The 24,253-nt window shown below is 40.8% G+C and overlaps 2 protein-coding genes across 2 annotated transcripts in view; both read right to left on the reverse strand.

Moving 5' to 3' along the window:
* The window catches only part of cd151l (CD151 antigen, like), a 71,411-nt gene that overhangs the window by 20,193 nt on the left and 26,965 nt on the right, over positions 1-24,253 (reverse strand). Inside the window, exons 4-6 of the mRNA XM_059564785.1 lie at positions 14,232-14,306; positions 14,051-14,155; positions 973-1,134 (exon numbers count right to left, since the gene is read on the reverse strand). Coding sequence (XP_059420768.1) covers positions 973-1,134; positions 14,051-14,155; positions 14,232-14,306 — 342 coding nt within the window. The remainder of the gene's footprint in view (positions 1-972; positions 1,135-14,050; positions 14,156-14,231; positions 14,307-24,253) is intronic.
* LOC132155609 (uncharacterized) lies at positions 3,178-6,579 on the reverse strand. The gene is made up of 3 exons (XM_059564351.1): positions 5,697-6,579; positions 4,810-5,000; positions 3,178-4,211 (listed from the first exon to the last, which is right to left on the reverse strand). Exons 1-3 carry the CDS (start codon positions 6,521-6,523, stop codon positions 3,610-3,612), a joined length of 1,620 nt encoding a protein of 539 aa, XP_059420334.1. The 5' UTR covers positions 6,524-6,579; the 3' UTR covers positions 3,178-3,609.

Below are 24,253 nucleotides of genomic sequence, written 5' to 3' on the forward strand. Positions count from 1 at the left end.
TGCTTTTGTAACATCACAATTAGACTATTGCAACCGTCTTTATTGTGGTCTTCCTCAATCTTCATCTCCATTAAAAATTGTTCAAAATGCAGCTGCAAGACTTTTGACTGTGTCTAGAAAGAGGGATCATATTTCTCCTGTTTTGGCATCCCTTCACTGGTTTCCCATTAAGTTTCGAGTTGATTTTACGTTCCTTATGTTTGTTTATAAGGCGTTGTCTGGGTGTGCACCAAGGTATATTTGTGATCTTATTGTGCCATACTGTCCTGCTAGGGCACTTAGATCTTCAAATCACTTGCTTTTAAATGTGTCACGAAGTCGCTATAAATTAAAAGGTGATCGGGCCTTTTCTGTGGCTGGGCCCAAGCTTTGGAATGCTCTCCCTTATCATGTGACCCTTACGAAAAATAACCATGGTTTTATTATAGTAAAACTGTAGTAGCCCATGGTTTTTTGGCGTGTTGACTACCATTTGTATAACCACAGATTTACTACAAATACCATGGTTAAACTATGGTTAATTTAGCAAAACCATGGTTAATTTGTGGTTACCATGGTTTAACTATAGAAACCATGGTTTTTTGGTTTTATTTGTAGTAAAACCATGGTTCATTTTCATAAGGGGAGGTCTGCTCCTTCATTGAATATATATTTAAATCTACTCTGAAAACACTTTTATTCTTTAGCTTTTGGAAATTTGTAACTGTTGTTTTTTATAGTGTAGTCCTGCTATGCACAATGTACAGCACTTTGGATAAATGTGTTAAATGTGCTTTATAAATAAAGGTTGTTGTTGTTGTTGTTGAAGTGCAGAGAGCTTTGTAAGAAAAGCAGATGTAGGTTTACTGCGAAAGTTAATTTAGCAATTTTAATAGTACATTTTAATGTGTAAAAGTGCTTGTATTGTCCAAAATAACCACCAGAATCCATTTCACCTTTGTTCAGTGCAAGCATGTAATTTGTGGTACTCACCTCTACTTTATATATATTTGAGGGGTGATCTCTCTGACCACACAGCTTTATGACTGGGTTTTTACAGCAACTATCAGGAACCGACCGTCTGTCAGCCTTAATGGAGCGGATCCAAACGCTCTCCATCCAATCAGAAGAGCTGTTACTGCCACAGCACTTGAACTGACAGAAACAAAATAAATCCTTAGCCCATGTAGTAATGACTGTTATTGAATTAATGTCAAAGAACAATGTTGGTCCATATGTAGACTGGTCAAGGAACACTTGTTATTTGTAAAAGAAAAATGAGTAAGAGAGTACACTGTTTTATCAGTCACCTGCCGCATACAGTGGTATAGCTGATACTCCTTAAAAGGTATAATAATTAGGGGTGGTTAATCTGTCTAATTTCCCGATTCGATTCGATTACGATTATTGAAGTCCCGATTCGATTACAGTCGATTTTCTATTAACGATTCTCGATTAGCGATTATTGATTTTCCATTACACAACAGTAAACGAAAATACACTACAAAGTGATTGCAGTATTAAAAAAAGTCAGCTACTGAATTACTTAACTCTTTTATTGAGTAACAACAACTCAAAGCACTTTCTGTGTCGTGTAGTTATAACTTCAGAACTATTTGTATGTAGCTTATGTTCTGTAGAACAGAAATGAATACATCACACTGTGTTGTGACTCATCAAGTTGAACTAAACAATAACAAATAAATGAAAGGCTTATTTCCTTTAGGAAGTACAGGGATTAAAGTGAAAAAAATTCTTCTGACTGAAATTTTTTTTCAGGCCAAGTCATATTCCTTTCAATTTTTAAATAGTCGAGACCAATAGCATTTTAAGGGGAGACGTTTTAAACCGCTTTAATGTTGCCAGATGGCGTATTTTAAAAGCTATTTTAATCAATGAAAAAGAAAAAAACTTAGCTTGACAAATAATCAACCATCTACATAACTTTTCAGTGCATGTTTTTATTTATCTTATAAGACCAAACAATGTTTTATGAAACTCTTAATTAACAGGAAAAAAAAGATAAAGTAACAGCACCACCATTAAAGTGCTATTCTTGTGCAAAAGTCTCTAGAGTGCTTTTTACTTCTTCTGCCTTTTGGCTGTGAAACCATATTCCTGAAGCTTGGCTACACCAGACACCCGTTTCAGTGTTTGACTACTAACTACATGTGCAGGAGTTGCTCCATGTGAGGTGGAGGCTGTAGCACCAGTGCGTTTAACTCCAGGGATGGAGGAGGTGGAGGCTGTAGCAGCAGTGCATTTAACTTCAGGTTTGGAGGAGGTGGAGGCTGTAGCAGCAGTTTTATGTTTAACTCCAGGGGTGGAAGAGGTGGGGGCCGTAGCAGCAGTTTTGCGTTTAACTCCAGGGATGGAGGAGGTGGAGGCTGTAGCAGCAGTGCATTTAACTTCAGGTTTGGAGGAGGTGGAGGCTGTAGCAGCAGTGCATTTAACTCCAGGGGTGGAGGAGGTGGAGGCTGTAGCAGCAGTTTTGCGTTTATCTCCAGGGGTGGAGGTGGAGGCTGTAGCAGCAGTGCATTTAACTTCAGGTTTGGAGGAGGTGGAGGCTGTAGCAGCAGTGCATTTAACTCCAGGGGTGGAGGAGGTGGAGGCTGTAGCAGCAGTTTTGCGTTTAACTCCAGGGGTGGAGGTGGAGGCTGTAGCAGCAGTGCATTTAACTTCAGGTTTGGAGGAGGTGGAGGCTGTAGCAGCAGTGCATTTAACTCCAGGGGTGGAGGAGGTGGAGGCTGTAGCAGCAGTGCATTTAACTCCAGGGGTGGAGGAGGTGGAGGCTGTAGCAGCAGTGCATTTAACTCCAGGGGTGGAGGCTGTAGCAGCAGTGCATTTAACTCCAGGGGTGGAGGAGGTGGAGGCTGTAGCAGCAGTTTTGCGTTTAACTCCAGGGATGGAGGAGGTGGGGGCCGTAGCAGCAGTTTTGCGTTTAACTCCAGGGATGGAGGAGGAAGAGGCTGTAGCAGCAGTTTTGCGTTTAACTCCAGGGATGGAGGAGGTAGAGGCTGTAGCAGCACTGCGTTTAACTCCAGGGATGGACGAGGTAGAGGCTGTAGCAGCAGTGCGTTTAACTCCAGGGGTGGAGGAGGTGGAGGCTGTAGCAGCAGTTTTGCGTTTAACTCCAGGGATGGAGGAGGTAGAGGCTGTAGCAGCAGTGCGTTTAACTCCAGGCGTAGAGGAGGTGGAGGCTGTAGCAGCAGTTTTGCATTTAACTCCAGGGATGGAGGAGGTGGAGGCTGTAGCACAAACAGCAGAGGTGGAACCTTTCTTTACTTTTTTAACCCTAACTGCTGAGAGGACCTTCACAGCTTCCCTCAGTTTCCTTTCCTTTTGCTTGTCAAGGTTCTCCTTCTTTTTCTTCAATTGATTTTGGTATGTCCCATAAGAAGACAGGCACGATCTCCTCAATGCAGGGGTAATTTGTATTTTGGAGGCAGTTTCGCCAATTACCTTCATGTGGGACTTGATAATGGCTAAGCCTTCATAAGTCTCAATGTTTAGCCTAACCCTGTCTTTCTCAATTATGTCGTCCATGATGTTAAACGATCCATCGACAAGAGGGCCAGTGAACAATGATAGAAGAGCCTTTACCAACTTCCCTAAGATGGGGAATCTCATTCATCCTCCTGGCATCTTCATGGCAAAGATCTTACTCCACCAGTCAACATCGATTCGTGCAATGTTCTCCTCAAAACATTTGGCCAGTGCTCCTAGATCTGTATCAATCTGGTAGGCTCGCACCTCTTCATCCAGTTGACCCAACTCCTCAGACTTCACAGCATTTGGCAAGGCCTTGGCCAAGGTGTTGAATGCACCTTGAACTGATTCGTGGAGAATCAATGATGGCGTCAGCACAGATAAAGAGGTGATGATGTTGTTGTTGAGGGGAAGGTTTTTCAGGAGGAATGTTGCTGCCTTTATGTAGCCTTCTCTGAGAGAGCTGTAGACCTTCTGCACCCAGGGCTTCTTTTCCACTCTAGCCTTGTTTAAGGCAAAGAAGCTGAACTTCCCCACAGACAACCTTTTGTCAGTGTACTGCAGGTCTCTCTTGTGAACATTAAGCTTCAACAAGCCCTTTGCACTCACGGGGATAGTTTCAGGCTTCATAAATTTTGAGAGAAGTTCCCGAACCAGTAGCACCATTTCAGCATGCAGCACATGGATCATGGGCTTTTCATTCTGCAACTTCTTCAGGAACACCTGGAAAGTTGGAAGTACACCTGAAAATCACAATAGAACCTGATTAGAAATGTGTCTGAATATTTTATCCATTTATTCATTATCACATTAATAGTAATGTAACATACTCTTCCTTGAATATTACAACCCTTTATATATATTTTTTTAGCTTTATTGTTTTATTGTTATTTTCATCTGTATAAATTTACTTTGTTTTGAAATGTGCTGTTTAAAGGGATACTCCACTTTAAAATGAAAATTCTGTCATCATACAGATATTTAGAAGAATATCAGTAACCAGAAACTGTCTGGTTACTGACATTCTTCTAAATACATTCCTTTCTGTTCAGCAGAAGAAAGAAATTCATAAAGGATTGAAACAACATGAGGGTGATTGTATGATGACAGAATTTTCATTTTAAAGTGGAGTATCCCTTAAATAAAGTTTAGTAGTAGTAGTATGAACCAAAGTTATCTGATTAACAGTGATCTAAAAACTGCATTTATGGTTAACTTAGATTCCATTCCAGGATTCCAGGAAAAATAAGCACATAATAAATATACCAATAAAAGGATTTCAATACATAAGAAATCTCTGTACTTTTCTTACCACTTAAAGTGAATAAAAAGTGAACATACCTCGGTATAAATCAATCAGGGTTGTGAGCTTGTCAAACTCTGAAAAAGGCATACAGATGCGCATCTTCCGATTTTTGTTGACATCACTTCCGATCTTCGCAGATTTTGCCATTTGCTGTTGCAGAAAAATTATTCTGGCTTTCTCATCAGATGTAACTGCATGCTTATCAAGAAGCTGGTTTAGGAGCCATCTGCATCACAAAAAAGCATATACACAAGGATTAAGGAGAGAAAACAGACATTGCTATTTCTAATTGCCAATACTTAATTTGTCATGATATAATTTTTGTTTAGAGGTCAAGGCACTTTCCATCCCTCATATGAAGGTTATTTAATAATTTCACTGCATCTGTAATGAAGCCGAGCTTCAATATTTGTCCTTATTTAACCCTTTAAGTCACTACTGTATATCTATTACTTGATATAACCTAATTGATCATTGATATATACACACACACACAGACAAGTGAATCTCAAAAAATGAGAATATTGTGCAAGTTATAATTTTGATGATAATTATGGCTTACAGCTTATGAAAACCACAAATTCAAAATCTCAGAAAATTAGAATATTACATGAAATCAATTTAAAAAAAGGATTTTAAATACAGAAATGTGATGTCGGCCCTCTGAGAAGTATAATCATGCATATGTATATAGTTAAATATACTAAATATATTAGTTTCACCTTTTAATTTGAATGACTAAAATACACAAACTTTTGCACAATATTCTATATATATATTGTTTGTTTGATTATCACCCCAAAGAAAGAAAACAAATCCATTGCTTTTTTTCTTTAACACTGAAGGGCTAATGAGATCTTGCAAACTGGGCCTACTAGTACAGAAATTAAATAATAAAAAAGAGAATGCTATTGCCATGTACCTGTGTTTGTGTTGATCATGAGGAGACAGGACGCTGTAGAAGTGCACAACCAATGGATCCATAAGCTCCCGTATTCTGTTGCACACATCTAGCATTTGCAGGAACCTGCTGCTGATGGGACGTATTAGGCTCTTATTCGCCAAATGAAGTAAGGACTGAAACTCAGAAAAAGCTTCTTTCTGTTTTGGTGATTTTTCAATGTCATAGTATACATCAGAGCAAAATTGTTCCACAAATCCCTGGAAAGGATTTAAAAGGGCTTTGGCTGCATTTGAGACCATATGAACAGTGTCTCCGCTGATGTCCAGGAGTGATGGATTTTCTCTCCTGATTAGTGTCTCTACTCCAGACTTTTTCCCTCTCATTACATTGCAGTTATCCAAAAGTATACCAACAACCTGATTCCAGTTCAGGCTATATGACTGGAGAATGTCTGTCAGTGTGTGTGTGATTGTTAAGGCATCTGCAATATTCATTTTCCTTGAGGCCATATGCTGAGTTGCCACTTTACCCATATCCTCATCAAAGTATCGAATAAGAACATTCAGAATCCTGTCCATGTTTCCATCTGTTGACTCGTCTACATTTAAAGAAAACATCTTCGTTTTCAGCTTTGTTGATAATTCGTTTTTCCAATGAACAGCAATGCCATGTGTGCACAAGTAGGAGGCGTGTGCATTAGATACAGACAATCTCGAAAGTGCACTCTTGTCTTTGACAGCTGATTGCATTAAATTAACCAGCGGTTGTGAGACTTTGAACGACAGGTCATGCTCCGCTATGAAAGAACATATGCGCACTTTTAGATCGCACACACGATCGGCCATGGATGGATGAACCTCCGTTGTGGTACTTGTCGCACCAGGCAGGGAGCATGTGTATTGCAGAGCACGTACCTGGCAGTTTGATTTTTTTAGCCCATGAACTAAAAGGCTTGCCATTCTCACCCATTTCGCTGAGCCAAGCCCATCTCCACTTATTTTTGACACTTTTATCTATCTCCGATACATCGGAGCCTTCCAGCAAAATAAGTGTGTCCATGGTAAAGTTAACTGAAATGTAGTTCTACACCAGCGCTCATCTGACATGCACTTCTCCAAGGCTAATTGAGTGAACATAGAGCAGCTTTTCCGTGAGCGGGAATTGAAAACCCGGAGTGGACCATGAGCGAAGTGATTACAGAATGCTTAAGAGTGGAGAGAGGAACGTGCTTTCGCTCCACTCCAGGCTTTGATCACATCCCCCTCAGCAGGGTGAATACACCTCGTCTTTCCTTAATTTAAGACCTATTCAAACTAAAATTAAGACATTTATTACACTATTTGAGAAATTAAAGCATATTCACAGCCTTAAAATTATGAAAAGTGAATTTAAAACATTAAGGACAGACGGGAACCCTGCAACTGACGGAAATCCGTCATAGACTCGCTGCAATTAACGGAAATCCGTCGTAGCGACGGAGAACTTTAATCCCTGGAAGTAGATCAGAACCAACATACTGTAGAAATTGGACAATTTTCTTCTAGAAAGACTATGTGTTCAGGTGGAGGAAGACTACATGTCGAAACATGTCAAGGTAAAGAAAAAGTTTTCTCCACCTGAACACCTTGTCTTTCTAGAAGAAAATTGTCCAATTTAATCATTAAGAAGACAAAATGAACATTTTTGAACAACTTACTGTAGCTTCAGCTTATATACTGTACTGTAGAACACAGTGACAAAATGCAACACACTAACTTGTGAGCAATCAAGTTGTACTAAACATTCATAGCTCTGGAATGACCAGATTCTTATGGAGGAAGACCAGCTGGTCCACATGTTGTGGCTTGAGTGTGCTCCGTTGTGCTGACACAATGTCTCCCGCAGTGGAGAACACTCTCTCTGCAGCGACGCTAGTACCTGGGATACATAAATATCGTTTGGCCAGCTTAGCTAGGAGAGGATACACAGTATGGTTGGTGCTCCACCACTCAAGGGGTCATCAGTGAGAGGAAGTGAAGGGGCCTCCAGATACATTTGAACCTCTTCCTCAGCCCTGGTGTGTGCCGACTTGGGCTCTGCTGTGGTGACAGCAACATTAAATGTTTGGCCCAGCAGTGCAGTCAGAGAAGATGGTCTTGAGGTAGAGGGCGTGGAAGGGCCATCTTCATCCAGCTTCAGGGCTTCGTCGCAAACCTTCTGAACTGCATCATCCTCCTCACCGTCATCATGCCCCTTAGCCATGTCATCACCTTCCCCTTCAGGGACTTCAGCCTCTTGCCTCATCACCTAACACAGGGAAGCAGTGAAATAAGACACAAAGCATACAAAGCACATAACTGATACAAAGCATTCTATTAATCAGATCATTAATTAATCATTCTCTAAACAAAGTAGAATTATTAATATCCAGGGAGAATACCTCGAGGGATGATGCAGCCTCTATAGTCACTCTGCTGTATGTCTCCTCTTTTTCATCCTCTGAAAGGAATGGGAGAGCTTTAAAGCGAGGATCCAGGCAAGATGCTGTATGGAGTGTGTGCCTCTCTTTTGTAGATGTGTATCTTTTCCTCAAATCTTTCCGGATGGCATGCTTGATTTCCCGGGTCATCGGATCATCCTCTGGTGCAGGGTTGAAGTTGGCCAGGAGCTGTGTGTGTAGTGGGGCGATGATTGAGAGAGTAGGCATGCTTTCCTCAGACATTGTGGTGGTGGCCAATTTCATGGGCTTGAGGGTCTTCACAAGGTGTTCAGCACCGGACACGTCTCCCTCACTCAGTGTGCAAATGTCATGCGCACCTTTCCTCACCTGTAAGGATGATGGGAATTGAGAACAGGAAAAGTTAAAATAAAGGAATTAACACTGTATGCTATAAGAGTTCTCCATTCACGCCAACACAATGACTCACAGTCATTTAGACTGTCTCAAACACATGCACCAGTGCCTCCTCAAGGCTGTCGTGTCAAATTGACAAACAAAACTAAAGACATTTACTGTATATATATATATATATATATATATATTAGTGCTGTCAACGTTAACGCGTTAACGCATGCGATTAATTTTTGTCTGGTTTAACGTGTCAAAATATTTAACGCAATTAACGCAGCATCCGTATTTTCTGCCATCCGTTGGCTAGCTTTACATTATATGATCACGCTCTTATTCATTTAAATGCTTTTAAACATTTCAAGCACGGCAAGACAAAAGAGAATGCGCTGTCTGTGAATGCCCTTATGTGACACATACACACGTACACACACACACACAATGCATAGACAGGGCGCCAGAATCCAGTTCTCTTAAGCGCTTGAACTAACAATAAACATCCCAAAGTGCCAGTTTTGTCGATTATCCTCATAAGAGCAATCTTAAATGATTTATATAAAGTCTAAAATGAACAAAAAGAGTTGTGAGAGAATGAGGCGAGATCCATAGACAGTATATAAACGGTGAGACCCGCGTGTCTGTCTGCTCTTAAAGGGACAGCAGCCAATAAAGCTTCCTGTCAGTAAAGTTAAAGAACAAAGGGAACAGAGAAAATGACTCGCTGCTCTTGACTAAATAACTTTTGTAGCTTTAATAAGGATTAACTATTTAATTTATAGTTTATGAAGTGCAGACTTTATATAACTTTGATAACTTTATTAAATTTCTGTCTATTTCCTAACTGTTAAGACAGGAAGGGCAGGAGTAAACATGACATTTATTATGGGTTTATGTTAGCATTGTTTTAAGTTTACTTAAATTAAAAACTGTTATATTTTTGAAGCCTAATAATAAATGTAAAAAAAAAAAAAAAAATCAGTAGATGTATTAATATCAGTAATACTGGCCTTCATTCATAAAAAGATGCCATATAAACAAGTATTTAAAATATACTATCTTTATGTTGTTTCTACATTAATTTGATTAACTGTGAAATTATTACATTAAAAAATATATTAAAAACATACAAAAACATTTCTTTTTTTATTGCGATTAATTGCGATTAATTACAGAAAAAATGTGTGATTAATCTAGTTAAAGTTTTTAATCGATTGACAGCACTAATATATATATATATATATATATATATATATTTTTTTTTTTTTTTTAGTTTTTTTTTTTTAGTTTTGTGTGTACACAATATCATATTTTTTATAATATTTTTATTCTAAAGTCTAGTTTTTAGTTTTTTTCAATTAACTAAAATATTTTTCAAACCTTGGCTTGCTACTAGGTCTGATTGAATCTTAAATCCAATACTTACTTGAGGGGAGAGGAGCGCAGCGCAGATGGCAGGCTGCTGTTCAAGGAACCGATCAACCATGTCAAAGCCACTATTCAACCTTGTTGGAGCATCTGTCTTCAGTTTGTGTTTAGGCAGTTCTGGTAAAATTAAAAAAGAAGAATAAAAGCTAATTACTAGTAGCCTATATAAGGAATTATATATTTTCAAATAGCCTACTGGTAATTTAGAAACTAATAAAAAGCTTGCTTTGAAGGCAACCGTTAAAATAGATTCACTTCTATTACAAAGTTAAATATTTTATTTTTTTAATTAATTTTAAGCCTTTTGCTTACCGAGTAGGGCCTGCTTTTGTTCCAGCACATGACTGGCTGTGGTGCTGCGGTGGAAGAAGGCGGTGAGCCGTCTGACTCGACCCAACAGTCGGGCTACAGCGGGCAACGTCAGCGCTCGTTGGCAGGCGAGGTTTAGGGTGTGAGCGTAACAACGGACATGTAGAAAGTTGCCAAGCTCTGCAGCCACGTTCATATTTGAAGCGTTGTCGTTGACTAGAACCAGGTCGTGTGTCTCTATCCCCCACTTGTCCGCCACAGCTTTGAGAAACTCGCAAATATTAACGCCTGTGTGGCTATCATCCATAGCTCTCGTCTGAAGCATGTATGAAATTAGCTTCCACTCACTGTTGACATGATGAGCTGTAACGGTCACATATGAGACAGTGGCTCTGGAGGTCCAGGCATCGCAAGTTATTGCTACCCTGGGAGCAGACTTGAGGGACACTTGCACTAAAAACTTTGTCTCCTTGTAAAGAATAGGAATCGACTTGTGTGTAAAAAAGCTCCGGGATGGTATCACATACCTTGGCTCCATACTGTGGACCATGTAGCGTAAGCCTTGGTTTTCCACCACACTGTATGGCCTCATATCTTTAGCTATAAAATAAGATATCGACGTTGTGATTTTCTTAGCTCTCTCCGAGCCCGGGGCCAATTTTGTCATATCGTGGAGAGTGCGCTGATTCGGTGGGATGACGGGCTTCAGGCGGTCGTCTTTAACCCACCCTGCCTCCTCTGGATGAAAGCGGGAAATGTGGGCCCTCAAGTTGCTCGTATTGCCGCAGTACTTCAGTTTAGTGTGGCAATGTCGACAGACGGCATGCGTTTCATCAACATGTTTAGAGCTCCTGCCATGAAAACCAAAATGAATCCACACGCTTGCTTTGAGCCCAGATGGAGCTGGGTGGATCGGTTGGTTGCTCGTTCCTGGTTCTTCCATTTTACACACCTGCTCTGGCTGCCGTTACACACGCATGCTAACTGGAACTGGGCGCGTTCGTGACGTTCAACTCCCGTTATAAAATTTTTTACAAAATAAAATAATGCAACATTTTAAAAAAATAAAAATAAATAAAAAAATCGATTTTTGAAAATTTTATAATAGATTCATACTCGTCCATAACATACTCGCGATTAATCAATAATCTATTTTTTTCACCACCCCTAATAATAATAGTCCATTAGTCTGCATATAGTTGGATGGCCTTTGATTAGAGTACAGCTCTACACTGTCCATCATAAACCTCACATGACTGAATGAAACTATATAAAATAACTTGAATATAGAGATTCTGATGTTGAGGCAAATGTAAAGATCAACACAGGGAATAGACGAAACCTGTGTCCTACTCTAAAGCAGCATCCCCTCTCCCCACAGAACTCATGGTGCAGCTTGCTGAGGTGCTGTGAGTACATAAATTCTCCAGTAATTTAAAACAAGGATAAAAGTCCGTTTTTAAATAGAACAAAAAGAAAGTTGCCTATCACTTCCTTCCACTAAGGGTGCACTAGTTGACTAGTAAACTCACAACATTAGATTTTATAATACATCATACTCCAGTCACTCACCTATCCTCTATTATGATATCTACTATGACTGATGTTTCAGTGGAGGATGGAGATGTCTCATACTGTAAACTGTGCAAATCACCGGGGGCAGACAGGATACACAGAAGAAGCAAAGTACAATGTGGCTCAGAGGATAACTCTGTGGTGAAGTCTTCCTCATAAGTTTTACTCTATCAGTAGTTTTATCTCCACCTCACCGGTCCATAGATTGAAATACTTACAACTAGGAAAACAAAATCACTATACAATATTTATTGTAGTAAGAGTTGTGCACAAAAACTATACAATGAGGTGTAATATACTATACTGTAATGCATCACCACATTTACAAGTCATGAACAAGCCTCATGAGGGACAAAGAGTCATCTGAGTGACTTTGCATTGGAAATTGACTTAACAGGAAACAGACTTTACAGCTATTCAAACGCATTAGTCTTTCAGTAGATGTTTGTTGTCAAACATTATAAAATGGAATTAAGAAGGTTTACAATTGCATTATGTGAGAATTATTAGAACTCTCAAAGTGGGGAATTTAAGAATCTCTTAAAGATCTGTCTGTCCATAACACCACATAAAAAGCTGAAGTGATGTACATTGTACGTGGCATTTAGGGTGAAGACCGTGACATCAGACAAATTATTCTGTTCACCAATTTGTTAAAGTTAAACAAGCTTGGTAAGTGAAACAATTACCTCTTGTCTGTGATGGCTCTTGGTGCCCCTGCCCCATTTCTTTAAAGCCGCTATTAGTGTAAGTGTAGACTCGTCTCTATCGCGATGATGAAGTATCAGATTGTCTGAGCGGATTTCTCCAAATGCTTACATCATATGGATACTGTGTATTAGGGTTGTGCCGATAAGAGGATAGTTTCGAGTATTGATGATACTATGTATCAATAGTCAGAGATACGGCCTGTGGCTGATGCCTTTGACGATAGCAAGACGATTATTGATTTAATTATTATTATCAGGCTAGTAATACTTTCCAATTAATATTTGGGCTTATATGTTCCATATTAATTTTTTTACAATTCTCTCATCATAAATAACAAAGTGCAGATGTACGTGCTAAGATTTATTCAGCATACATTGTAGATTGCTTTACTGATTATAACGGAAGTGATTTTTAAAGGGCATAAACTTGCGCTAGAGTGAAGCCAGTGATGATATTCTTCGTTTTCTGTCTCTGCCGAATAACTAAGGTAATAAACATTATAATTAGTACCTTACAATGTTTCTATTAAGTTGTCATCATGTTAAATACAAATTCGGTCATATTAAAACTATTTATGACAAGACATTAGGGGTATGACGAGACACTTCCCACGAGAAACCCCATGAGACGAGACATGAGATTGGGTTCACGAGAATGAGTAGGTGCATTTTGAAATCAGCTTGTACTTTATGAAATTTTACTTATATTTTAATTAAATTATATGCAGCAATAAACAACATGTAACCTAGAGCTGCACTATTCTGGATAAATTAACAATCATGTATATACATAAATTGGAGATCACGATTTTCTAATGATTCTGAAGAAAAAAAGATTAGAAAACTAAACAAAATAACCTAATTTACTAGTGGTTCTGACAAAATGTTCACCACTTAATTCTTTTTAAAGAAATATATTTATTTGAACAAAATGAAATTTTAAAATAGAAATCAATGAAGGAGTCATTGCCCCAATTCATAAAGACTTTTTTTCACTACTGGCATATCCTAAATGAACGATTCAATGACAAATACTTTTTTTAAATGGCCAGTTGTCGCCACCTGGTGGAAGAAGATAAGCATTACAACACATGCGCATATTAAAATACTTTCGTTATGATCGCTACTGTAGAGAATAAGTGTTTATACCCAAACTGTACATTTTTATCCCAGTACTTGTTTCTTAAATATATGTAACAAAAATAATGTGTGGTTGAAAAGACTTGCTTTTTCTGGATCAGCAGCAGCGTGAATGATGCATTAACATGGGCAGCGACAAAACATGCTTCTCACGATCCACTGACACTCACGATGTGACGTCATAATGGACATAACTGAATTGTTGTCATTCAGGAATAAGATTGTGTGGGTGTTTGAGATCATGATCTTTAAATTATTAATTTTTGAGCTCTAATGTAAACACTGCAAAATGTTTTGCAAGAATATCATCAGGTTCTCGTGAGACCAGTCTGATCATGCCACGAGATCTAGTCACATCCCTACAAGACATCCATATGCTACTACACCTCCTGCTGTAGTTTGTCCACAGCCTTCGTCACATGGTCCTGCTCAGGCTGATGGTATTTTTGAACCATGGTCTCCCTCAAGTTCTCCTTCAGTTCTTCATTCAGCTACAATATTCACAAAGCATGACAATGAAAGACACAAATACACAGCAAACGATGAATGAAAGAACAAGTAACCAACCTGCTGGTAATAAATGTAGGCCAAAACTCCAGCCAGGATCTCCAGCAGGAAAATGCACAGCAGTAAAACAAAATACTGACAATGGGAGGAGAGAGACAATACATTTGAGACCACTTATAATCACTGGAAAAATATAGCTTGAAAATGCCAGTCATGATGATAACTTATTTTGATAACTTATTAAAAGACATACTAATACTGTTGACAAAATTACGATGAGGAAAAATAACACTGCTAAGCTATTAATAAAGCACCATTATCAGATGACATTTAAAGAGGAGTACATTTTAAGCTATGAAACTTGCAGATTGTTTTAATGTTACAAATATCTCTTATACTGTATGTTTCTCATTTCATGGTCCCTTTAAGCAATTAAAACACACTCATATGCATACAGTGCCATTGTATGTAAATGTCAGTGTTACAAAAAGCCTTGTCTTGACATTAGGTAAGTCTCCTATCCAGGATGTCAATGCCCATTCAGGGCTCATGAACCAGCTGAGAACAGCCTTACATCAGCCAGTTCTATAGTGGTTAAACATGAGATATGATTTGTTTTGGGTATATCTAATTTCCAATCTTTGGTCTCATTAATCTATTATTAGTTCAGAACAAATTGTTTTGGCAAAGAGCAAAGTCTCATAACTTTATATTTTATGTAAAAACCGCTGTATCAGATTGCTGCTGCCCAGGGGCAATTCCAGGATTTTCATATTAGGGGGGCTCAGCCCCCAATGAGGGTGTAATAGGCTAAACACACAAACAGACATACATACATATACAGTGCCCTCACTATTATTGGCACACTTGGTAAATATGAGCAAAGGCAGTTGTGAAAATAAATCTGCATTGTTTATCCTTTTATTCATTCATTCTACTAATTCACAAAATTCTAACAATTTATTGAAGTCAATTAAAAGTGGGGGAGAAATCTAACTGTGAAATAAATGTTTTTCTCCAATGCATGTTGGCCACAATTATTGGCACCCCTAGAATTTATTATGAGTAAAATATCTCTGAAGTATATTTCCATTCATATTTAATAAATGTTTTGCACACCAGGGTGGTTAGGAGCATGAAATTGTCCAGCCATGACTTCCTGTTCCACAGGATTATAACACAAAGGCCAAACACCCATTAATCATCCATCACAAGGATTAACACCAAAGAATATAGTTCTGATGTGCAGAATAAAGACCGTTGAGCTTCACAAAATAGAAAGTGGCTGTACAAAAACAGCTAAAGCACTGAAATTAAGGGGTTTCTATCAAATAAAGATGCTACAAATCTGCCTGGAAGAGGATGTGTCTTTATTGTCCTAATGCACAGTGAGGAGGGGAGTTTGAGTGGATAAAGACTCTCCAAGGATCACAGCTGGAGAATTGCAGAGATGAGTTAAGACTTGGGGTCAGAAAGCCTAAAAGAAATAAAATAATCAAAGAGCCCCTACATCACCACGTTGTTCGAGAAAAATTATCCTTGCTGTCAGACACAACTGGAACTTAAAATGCCACTGGCCTTTATGGTCAGACGAAACAAAAAAGAGCTTTTGAGCAGCAAACCAACCAGATCTGTTTAGTACAAATAGAGTACTCCAATTCTCAGGAATTTGACGTTGTAGATCATTTTACTGTGTGACAATCACAGATCGAATGATCTTCAATAGAATTGCGAGGTGTTTCTCACCTCAGTGCAAATTATTATTCATCCTTGTAGCACCGCTTCAGTCAGCCGCAAACAGTCACACATATCTATATACAATATTTTAGATTAAAATCTTTGTTTCACCGTTTTTACGTTTCTGCATGCTTCCATTGGTGTAGATAAAGTTTTAATTGTTGGTGATTTTAATATCCATGTTGATAATGAAAGAGATGCATTGGGATCAGCATTTATAGACATTCTGAACTCTACTGGGGTTAGACAACACATCTCAGTACCTAATCATTGTCAAAATCACACTCTAGATTTAATACTGTCACATGGAATTGATGCTGATGGTGTTGAAATTATGCAGCCAAGCGATGATATATCAGATCATCATTTAGTTTTGTGCAAACTTCATATAGCTAAAAAACGGTAAATTCTACTTCTTGTTACAAGTATGGTGGAACCACTACTTCTACCATAAAAGACTGCTCTGTAAGTAATCTTCCTGATGTATTCGAATTCCTTAGCATATCCAAAACCTTAGAACAACTTGATGATGTAACAGAAACTATGGACTCTCTTTTCTAGTATTTTAAATACAGTTGCTCCTTTATTCTTAAGGAAGGTTAAGGAAAACAGTCTGACACCATGGTATAATGAGCACACTCGCACCCTAAAGAGAGCAGCCCAGAAAATGGAGCACAGCTGGAGGAAACAAAACTAGAGGTATTTCATATTGCTTGGCGGGAATGTAACCTATCCTACAGAAAAGCATTAAAAGCATTATTACAAAAAGTGTTTTCGTAGAAAGGGATCTGATATTCAATAAGCCAAGCTTTATCATTTGTTTATCTGTATTGCATCTGTTTTTTATTTGTTGAACCTCAATTGAACCTCAATTGACCTCAATTGAAAGTCAACTCTTAACTTGGTTTGGACGTTTTTTTGTATTTTCTAGTTCGTGGAACCTACACAGTCTCTATAGTGTGATATCTAGGTGAAAGAGTCTCTATGTGCTGAGAATTAACTGACCTCTGTGACGTGAGGCAGCTAGCAGACGGTCGGTTTAGCCAGTCTGTCTGCTTCCTGACCTGGGCCCCAGTTAGTCAAGTATAAACTTTAAGACTATGTGCCATATTTCTAGAGAGAAGAGCGGCGCCACCCCAGGAGGGATGAAGACCATCTCTTTTCAACAGGTCAGGTCTGCCCTAAAAGCTCGTCCAATTGTCTATGAAACCTATGTTATTCTGCGGGCACCACTTCCAGCCATTGAGTGATGACAATCTGCTATGCATCTCGTCACCATGGTAAGCAGGGAGGGGACCAGAGCATATTACAGTGTCTGACATCATGCTTGCAAGTTTACACACCTCTTTAATGTTATTTTTTTGTGATCTCCGATTGGCGAAGTCAAACATCATTAGCGCTGGCATGAATAACAATCTTACTGTATTTACGTTTAGCATTAGCCAGCACTTTTAAATTTGCCAAGATGTCAGGTGCTCTGACTCCTGGTAAACATTTGACTATGGTGGCTGGTGCCTCTATATTCACGTTCCGTACAATAGAATCACCAATAACTAGAGCACTTTCATCAGGTTTCAGTGGGTGCATCACTGAGTGGGGAGAACCTGTTTAATGTTTTGATCGGAACAGAAGAGCGGTGTTTTGACCCACGACTAGACTATGCTGCCTCACTGTCACCCAGTTGCCCTGCTGCAGGGGCTCTGTTGCCGGAACCGAACAATGTACAGGAATCCCTGAGCTAGACGCATCCAAAGCCGTATCTAGAGCCATAACATTCTTACTGTCCTCAATTAAAGTTTGGATGCGTGTCTCTAATTCCGAAATCTTCTCTGTCAGCCTGACTATTTCCCTGCATTTATCACATGTGAATCCCTCATCTGCGACAGAGATAGATAAACTACATGTGGCAAGAGGTGCCTAATGCTAATGCAGTGAATGAAGAGGTATCATATCACAAGTGCAGTATGGAGTACCTCAAGGCTCAGTACTAGGGCCGTTACTCTTCACGCTTTACATGTTACCCTTGGGAGATATCATCAGGAAACACGGTGTTAGCTTTCAATGTTATGCTGATGATACTCAGCTCTATAATTCTTCGCGGCCTGGCAAAACATACCAATTTGAAAAAACTAACGGAATGCATAGTCGATATAAAAAACACTGGATGACAAGTAATTTCTTACTGCAAAATTCTGCAAAAAACAGAGGTGTTAATTATAGGACCTAAAAACTCTCCATGTAATAACCTAGAATGCTGTCCAAGACTTGATGGCTGCTCTGTCAATTCTTCGTCATCAGGAACCTAGGTGTGCTATTTGATAGCAATCTATCCTTAGAAAGCAACGTTTCTAGCATTTGTAAAACTGAATTTTTCAATCTCAAAAATACTGGTCCTTCTCAAAAAATTTGCATATTGTGATAAAGTTCATTATTTTCCATAATGTAAAGATAAAAATTAAACGTTCATATATTTTAGATTCATTGCACACCAACTGAAATATTTCAGGTCTTTTACTGTTTTAATACTGATGATTTTGGCATACAGCTCATGAAAACCCAAAATTCCTATCTTTTAAAAAAATTAGCATATTTCATCCGACCTGGAGTGCCCATGCATGTCACAATCATCAGCTGGCAATCCACTCAGGACTCTGGCATTTTGTATTTCCATTCCCAACTCCATTTCCCATAATCCTGTGCTTAGGGCTAATAACCACCAGGTGTTCCCCATTACCACTCCCCTATATAAACGGTGTTTGGACTCTCAAATAGTGCAAAGTATTGTTCTAGCCCAGTCTGTCAATTCCGCGCATTTCTCCTTGTGTTTGTTCCTCCCGTGTCTGACTTTGGATTGTTTATACTGCCTGTGATTCTCTGCCGCCTGCTCCGACCTCTGCCTGGTATTGTTGCTGTTTCTGGATATCCCTTGACACACTTGATGCTGTTCCTGATTTCTGCCTGTCTGACCATTCTTTAATAAACTACTGCACATGGATCTGGACGTCTCTGATTCATTGTTACAGAAGACTTCGCCATACCAGGATCCAGCAGCCCGGTATCCTCTCGTTACCAAGATATCTGTTCCTACCTCTATGTCAGCGATTCATCTATCCAGCTCAACCATGGACCCTGTAGACCAGCTATTACATCTTCGTCAAGGAGTCCTATCTTATTGAGGAGTATGTTCACCAGTTATGGCAGTTGACAAATCAAGTACCACTTTACGGTGATATATATTTATTAAGGACTTGTTCCGTTTTGGACTCAGAGAACCCATTAAATCACAGTTACCTGGAGGGGAATTTATCTGTAGTTTAAGAGACATTATGGACTATACACTCTTGTTATGTGGTTCTCCTTTCACTTAGGAAGAGGCAGAGGACTTTAAAGCCCCAAAGTTTCTCCACAAAATGGCTGTTCATAAAATGACCGCCGCTCCTGAGACTCATCCTGTACCACTCCAGAGCCTCTGCACAAGATGGCCACCAGCAGGGCACCACTGCACGAGATGGCCGCCAGCCCGGCACCACTGCACAAGATGGCCGCCAGCCCAGTGCCACTGCACAAGACGGCCGCCAGCCCAGCGCCACTGCACAAGATGGCCACCAGCTCAGCGCCACTGCACAAGATGGCTGCTAACCCAGAGCCGTTGCACAAGATGGCAGCCACAGTTGATCTTCCATAGTCAAGTCAGGTCCCCGTTGCTCTTTCAGAGTCAAGTCAGGTCCCAGTTGCTCTTTCAGAGTCAAGTCAGGTCCCCATTGTTCTTTCAGAGTCACGTCAGGTCCCCTTTGATCTTCCAGAGTCAAGTCAGGTCCTTGTTGATCTTTCCGAGTCAAGTCAGGTCCCCGTTGATCTTCCAGAGTCAAGTCAGGTCCCCGTTTATCTTCCAGACACAAGTCAGGTCCCCGTTGATCTTCATGAACAAAGTCAAGTCACCGTTGATCTTCGTGAACAAGGTCAAGTCACCGTTGATCTTCAAGAGCAAAGTCAAGTCACAGTTGATCTTTGTGAACAAGGTCAAGTCACAGTTGATCCAGTCAAATCACTACCAATCTTCCAGAACTTCATCACATCTCAACAGATCTTCCAGAGCTTCATCATACCACAACAGATCATCCAGAGCCTAGTCATGTCTCAGCTGAACTTCCAGAGCCTTGTCACGACTCAGCTGAACTTCCAGAGCTTAGTCACATCCTGTCTGTTGCACCCAGCAATGTTCTCTCAGCCTGTTGTGTTGGTGTCAAGCTGACTTTTACCGCTGTGGAACCTCCAGAGGTGTCCGTAGTGGCCATCCACCAACTCACTGTCTGTCCTGTCATGGCCACAGAGGCCACCATTAATCTGGCTATGTTATCTGTTCCAGTCCCACCTAACCAGACTTGCTCTCCTGTGCCATCAACTCCACTGTGGTGGTCCTCTGCTCCACCTTGGTGGGCTTCTGCCTCGTTTGCTCAGCTGTAGTGGTCCTCTGCTCCACCCTGGTGGTCTTCTGTCTCATCTGGCAGCTGTGGTGGTCCTCTGCTCCGCCCTGGAGGGCTTCTGTCCTGTCTGCTCAGCTGTGGGTGCTCTTTGCTCCACCCTGATGGGCTCCAGCTCCACCTGCTCTTACCTGGTGGGCTCCAGCTCCGCCTGCTCCACCCTGGTGGGCTCCAGTTAGCCCACGGCGGGCTCCTGTTCCCCATGTTAGGCCCACGGTGGGCTCCTGTTCCCCATGTTAGGCCCAGGAAGGGCTCCTGCTGCCCATGTTAAGCCCAGGAAGGGCTCCTGTTCCCCATGTTAGGCCCAGGGAGGGGCTATGTCAGATCATCAGCTGGAGTGCTCATGAACTCCTATAGAGGGCACTCCACTCAGGACTCTGGCATTTTGTATTTCCATTCCCAACTTATGCAATGATTCTGGTGGCCACTTATCGCACGAGACGTTCACATTTTTGTTAAGGCTTACTCGGTTTGTGCCACTGGTAAGATGTCCAATCAATCCTCTGATGGGTTACACCAACCGCTGCCGGTCCTGTCGAGACACTGGTCCCATATCGCACTAGATCTTATTACTGCCCTTGACCATCGTAGATCACGTCTTTTGCTTACATGGCCTCCCGACAGACGTGGTTTCCTACAGGGGATCCCAGTTTGCATCCAAATTTTGGCCTAGATTGCTGGGAGCAACTGTAAGTCTGTCCTCAGGGTTTTATCCCCAGAGCAATGGTCAAACCGAGAGAGCAAACCAAGATTTGGAAAGGGCGTTGCGATGTCTGGTCTCCAAAAATCCTTCCTCCTGGAGCCAACAATTGTCTATGGTGGAGTACGGCCACAATACGTTACCTGTATCAGCTACGGGCCTATCTCCGTTCGAGTGTAGTTTAGGATACCAGCCAACTATTTTTCCATGTCTGGAATCCGAGGTCGCAATCTCCTCCGTTCACGCCTTTGTCCAGAGGAGTGACCGCACTTGGACTAGAGCCCGCGAGACTCTACTCCAAGTGGGAGCGCGCACCAAGGCTAAAGCCAACCGCCACCGTTCTAAACCTCCCGTATACGTCGTGGGTCAAAAAGTGTGGCTTTCTACAAAGAACATTCCTCTCCGTTCTGTCTCTAATAAACTTGCTCCCAAATTTATTGGCCCATTCACGGTCACCAAGATCATTAGTCCGGTGGCAGTCCACCTTAAACTTCCTCCAGCGTACAGGAGAATTTATCCCGCCTTTCATGTATCTATAATAAGGCCAGTGTTTCATTCTCCGATTAATCTGAATCGCTTGGATTCATCACCACCTCTCACCAACGCTCTCAACTCACCAACTCACCGATCTGTGCTGCCATCGAGGTCCCTACGCCACCCACCATCAACCCAATCTGACTTTGCCTCTTACAATAAACCTGTTTACTTGCAACTTGCTTCCTGTCCTTTATACCCCGTGACAATGCTGCTTGAAAGACAAGTTAAAGCTCTGATGTAAACTAGCATGCATGAGAAGCACATGGGGGAACATGTGAGAGACACGATGAATGAAAGCACATTCACTCTCTGACAGCAGATGCCGCTAAACTGCAGAAAATTCAGCCCTTACCCTGGAACCCCCATAAAGCAGCTGCATTATTTTCTAACACATATTTAAATAATTTTAAATAGTCATTCAGATTTGTGTATTCACTATTATATTCATCACAGTGCCAAATACTTAAGCACTTAGACTAAATAGGATATTTATTTTCAAACTTTTCATTTTAATCTGGACTACAACATGCCCAAGATATTGTTTGAAAGTGTTTAAATTCTTTATTGTTAACTCACACTTTACATTAGGGCTTCATTAATTAACATAAACTGCCAATTAAAAATTCTTCTGAACATTCATTAATCTTAGGTATTCCCAGTATTTAATAAAATGTTGTTAAAATCTAAAGTTGCAACTGTATTACAAACCCAATTCCAAAAAAGTTGGGTCACTGTACAAATTGTGAATAAAACAGAATGCAATTATGTGGAAGTTTCAAATTTCAATATTTTATTCAGAATACAACATAGATGACATATCAAATGTTTAAACTGAGAAAATGTTTCATAAGTGATGTTAGAAGTGAATGAACTGATTCAGTATTTTGACACCTTCGTAAGGATGCATTAAACTCAAAAAGCAGTTTACAAGATGTAATGATATCGAGAATTAGCAAATTTTATTATACAAATATGTTTTTAATTGTCTATTAAAGTTATATGGAAATATTGCATAACTCTCTGATTCTTTAACAATGCATTGGTGCAAAAATGCAACATGATTTATCAACAGCTATAAATACTGCCTAAACAAAATACTTATTTTGTGCACTTTATTAACTGTACCAATATTTTAAATTGGCCTTTGAACTTAAATTTATTCAGGTGCAACTTAATTTCTCAATGAAAAAAAAAAAAAAAACAGGTTGCATGGTGTGACAAGCCGTTTGACGGAAAAAAAAAGTCTCCACGACGACTGAAAGTCTCCATGTGGTTCAACAACAGACACTAGAGCCCTGCATTTCAGCCTGAGGCTGACTGGCCCCAAATGTTTTACGTATAGTTCTGCATTCAAATGCACGCAATAGGCTTAAGCTAGCCGCAAAGCACCCGCAAAAGTAATAACCATTAATGATGGAGAAATAGTATGTAGATTATTTACTAAAAACTATTGTTTTCTGAGTCTGTGTCGCAAGGATGTGCCATCTCCTCAGAAGCGCCTTTAGAGAGAAGTGCATCTTTACGGATTATGTTTATAATTAAAGAGTTTTTGTTTTCGATTTAATTTAGTTAAGTAGTCATTTAAAGCTTTCTATAGATATGTTTATCATGTCTGTGAGGCATGTTTTCACAGATTTTCGGTTCATTTTTGTACTCCAGTTAACGACGGAACCGGTCCTCTGTGCCCCCGACTTCAACCGCCTCTTCCAGCTGCAAATGGACGCATCCGTGACTGGGTTGGGAGCCATCTTGTCGCAGGGCCACGACGGTGAGGAACACACGGTGATGTTTATCAGCCGAAAGCTGACCCCTGCAGAACAGCGGTACGCCGCGGTAGAGAGGGAAGCGTTGGCCATCAAGTGGGCAGTCCTGGAGCTCAGATACTACCTCCTCGGCCGCCACTTCACCCTCCTCACAGACCACGCTCCCCTGCAGTGGATGGCCCAGGCGAAGGAGACCAATGCCAGGGTGACGCGGTGGTGGACTTTAACTTCACCCTACAACATCGGGCAGGGACGGCCAACGCCACCGGACTCTCCCGCCTGTGGTCAGCTTTTGCAGGTCTGTCAGGCTCCACTCCCCGCCCTCCCCCGGTCTCCCCACTGCTCCAGATGAATAGGACGATGCTTAGAGGGGGGGGGGGGGTGAGTGTGACACGTCTCCCGAGCGCTCATCAGCGTCGCCCTGGCAACGGAGCAGACACACCTGCACCTGCTCATCACGGGCTTAGCGGCCACACCTGCGCCTCATCTGCAGAGGCTCTCATGAACCCCGCAAGCGGGTACTGAGGTGAGGGATGTCTCCACAAGACTCTGCTAACTTTGTCTTTGCCTTTGCCCATAGAGAGCAGCGTGTGACCGCCAGCCCCAACGCCACGGGAGAGCACGGACCCACACTGCACTAGCGCACCGACAAGCCAAGACGCCGAGCACCGAGCCGCCTCACAGCAACGCCTTCCACGGCCCCATTTTACCAATAAAATCCACCCTTCAGAGAACTTTCCCTCATCCTCGATTCGTGTCCTACTTCACACCGCCACACATTATATACAAAACATAACTATTTTAATAGCTGAAACAGTAGTATAAGAAGTTTAGGGACTGTTTAGCTGTTCAAATCAGACAATA

Source organism: Carassius carassius, chromosome 13 (assembly GCF_963082965.1).
Source record: "Carassius carassius chromosome 13, fCarCar2.1, whole genome shotgun sequence".
Taxonomy (NCBI): Eukaryota; Metazoa; Chordata; class Actinopteri; order Cypriniformes; family Cyprinidae; genus Carassius; species Carassius carassius.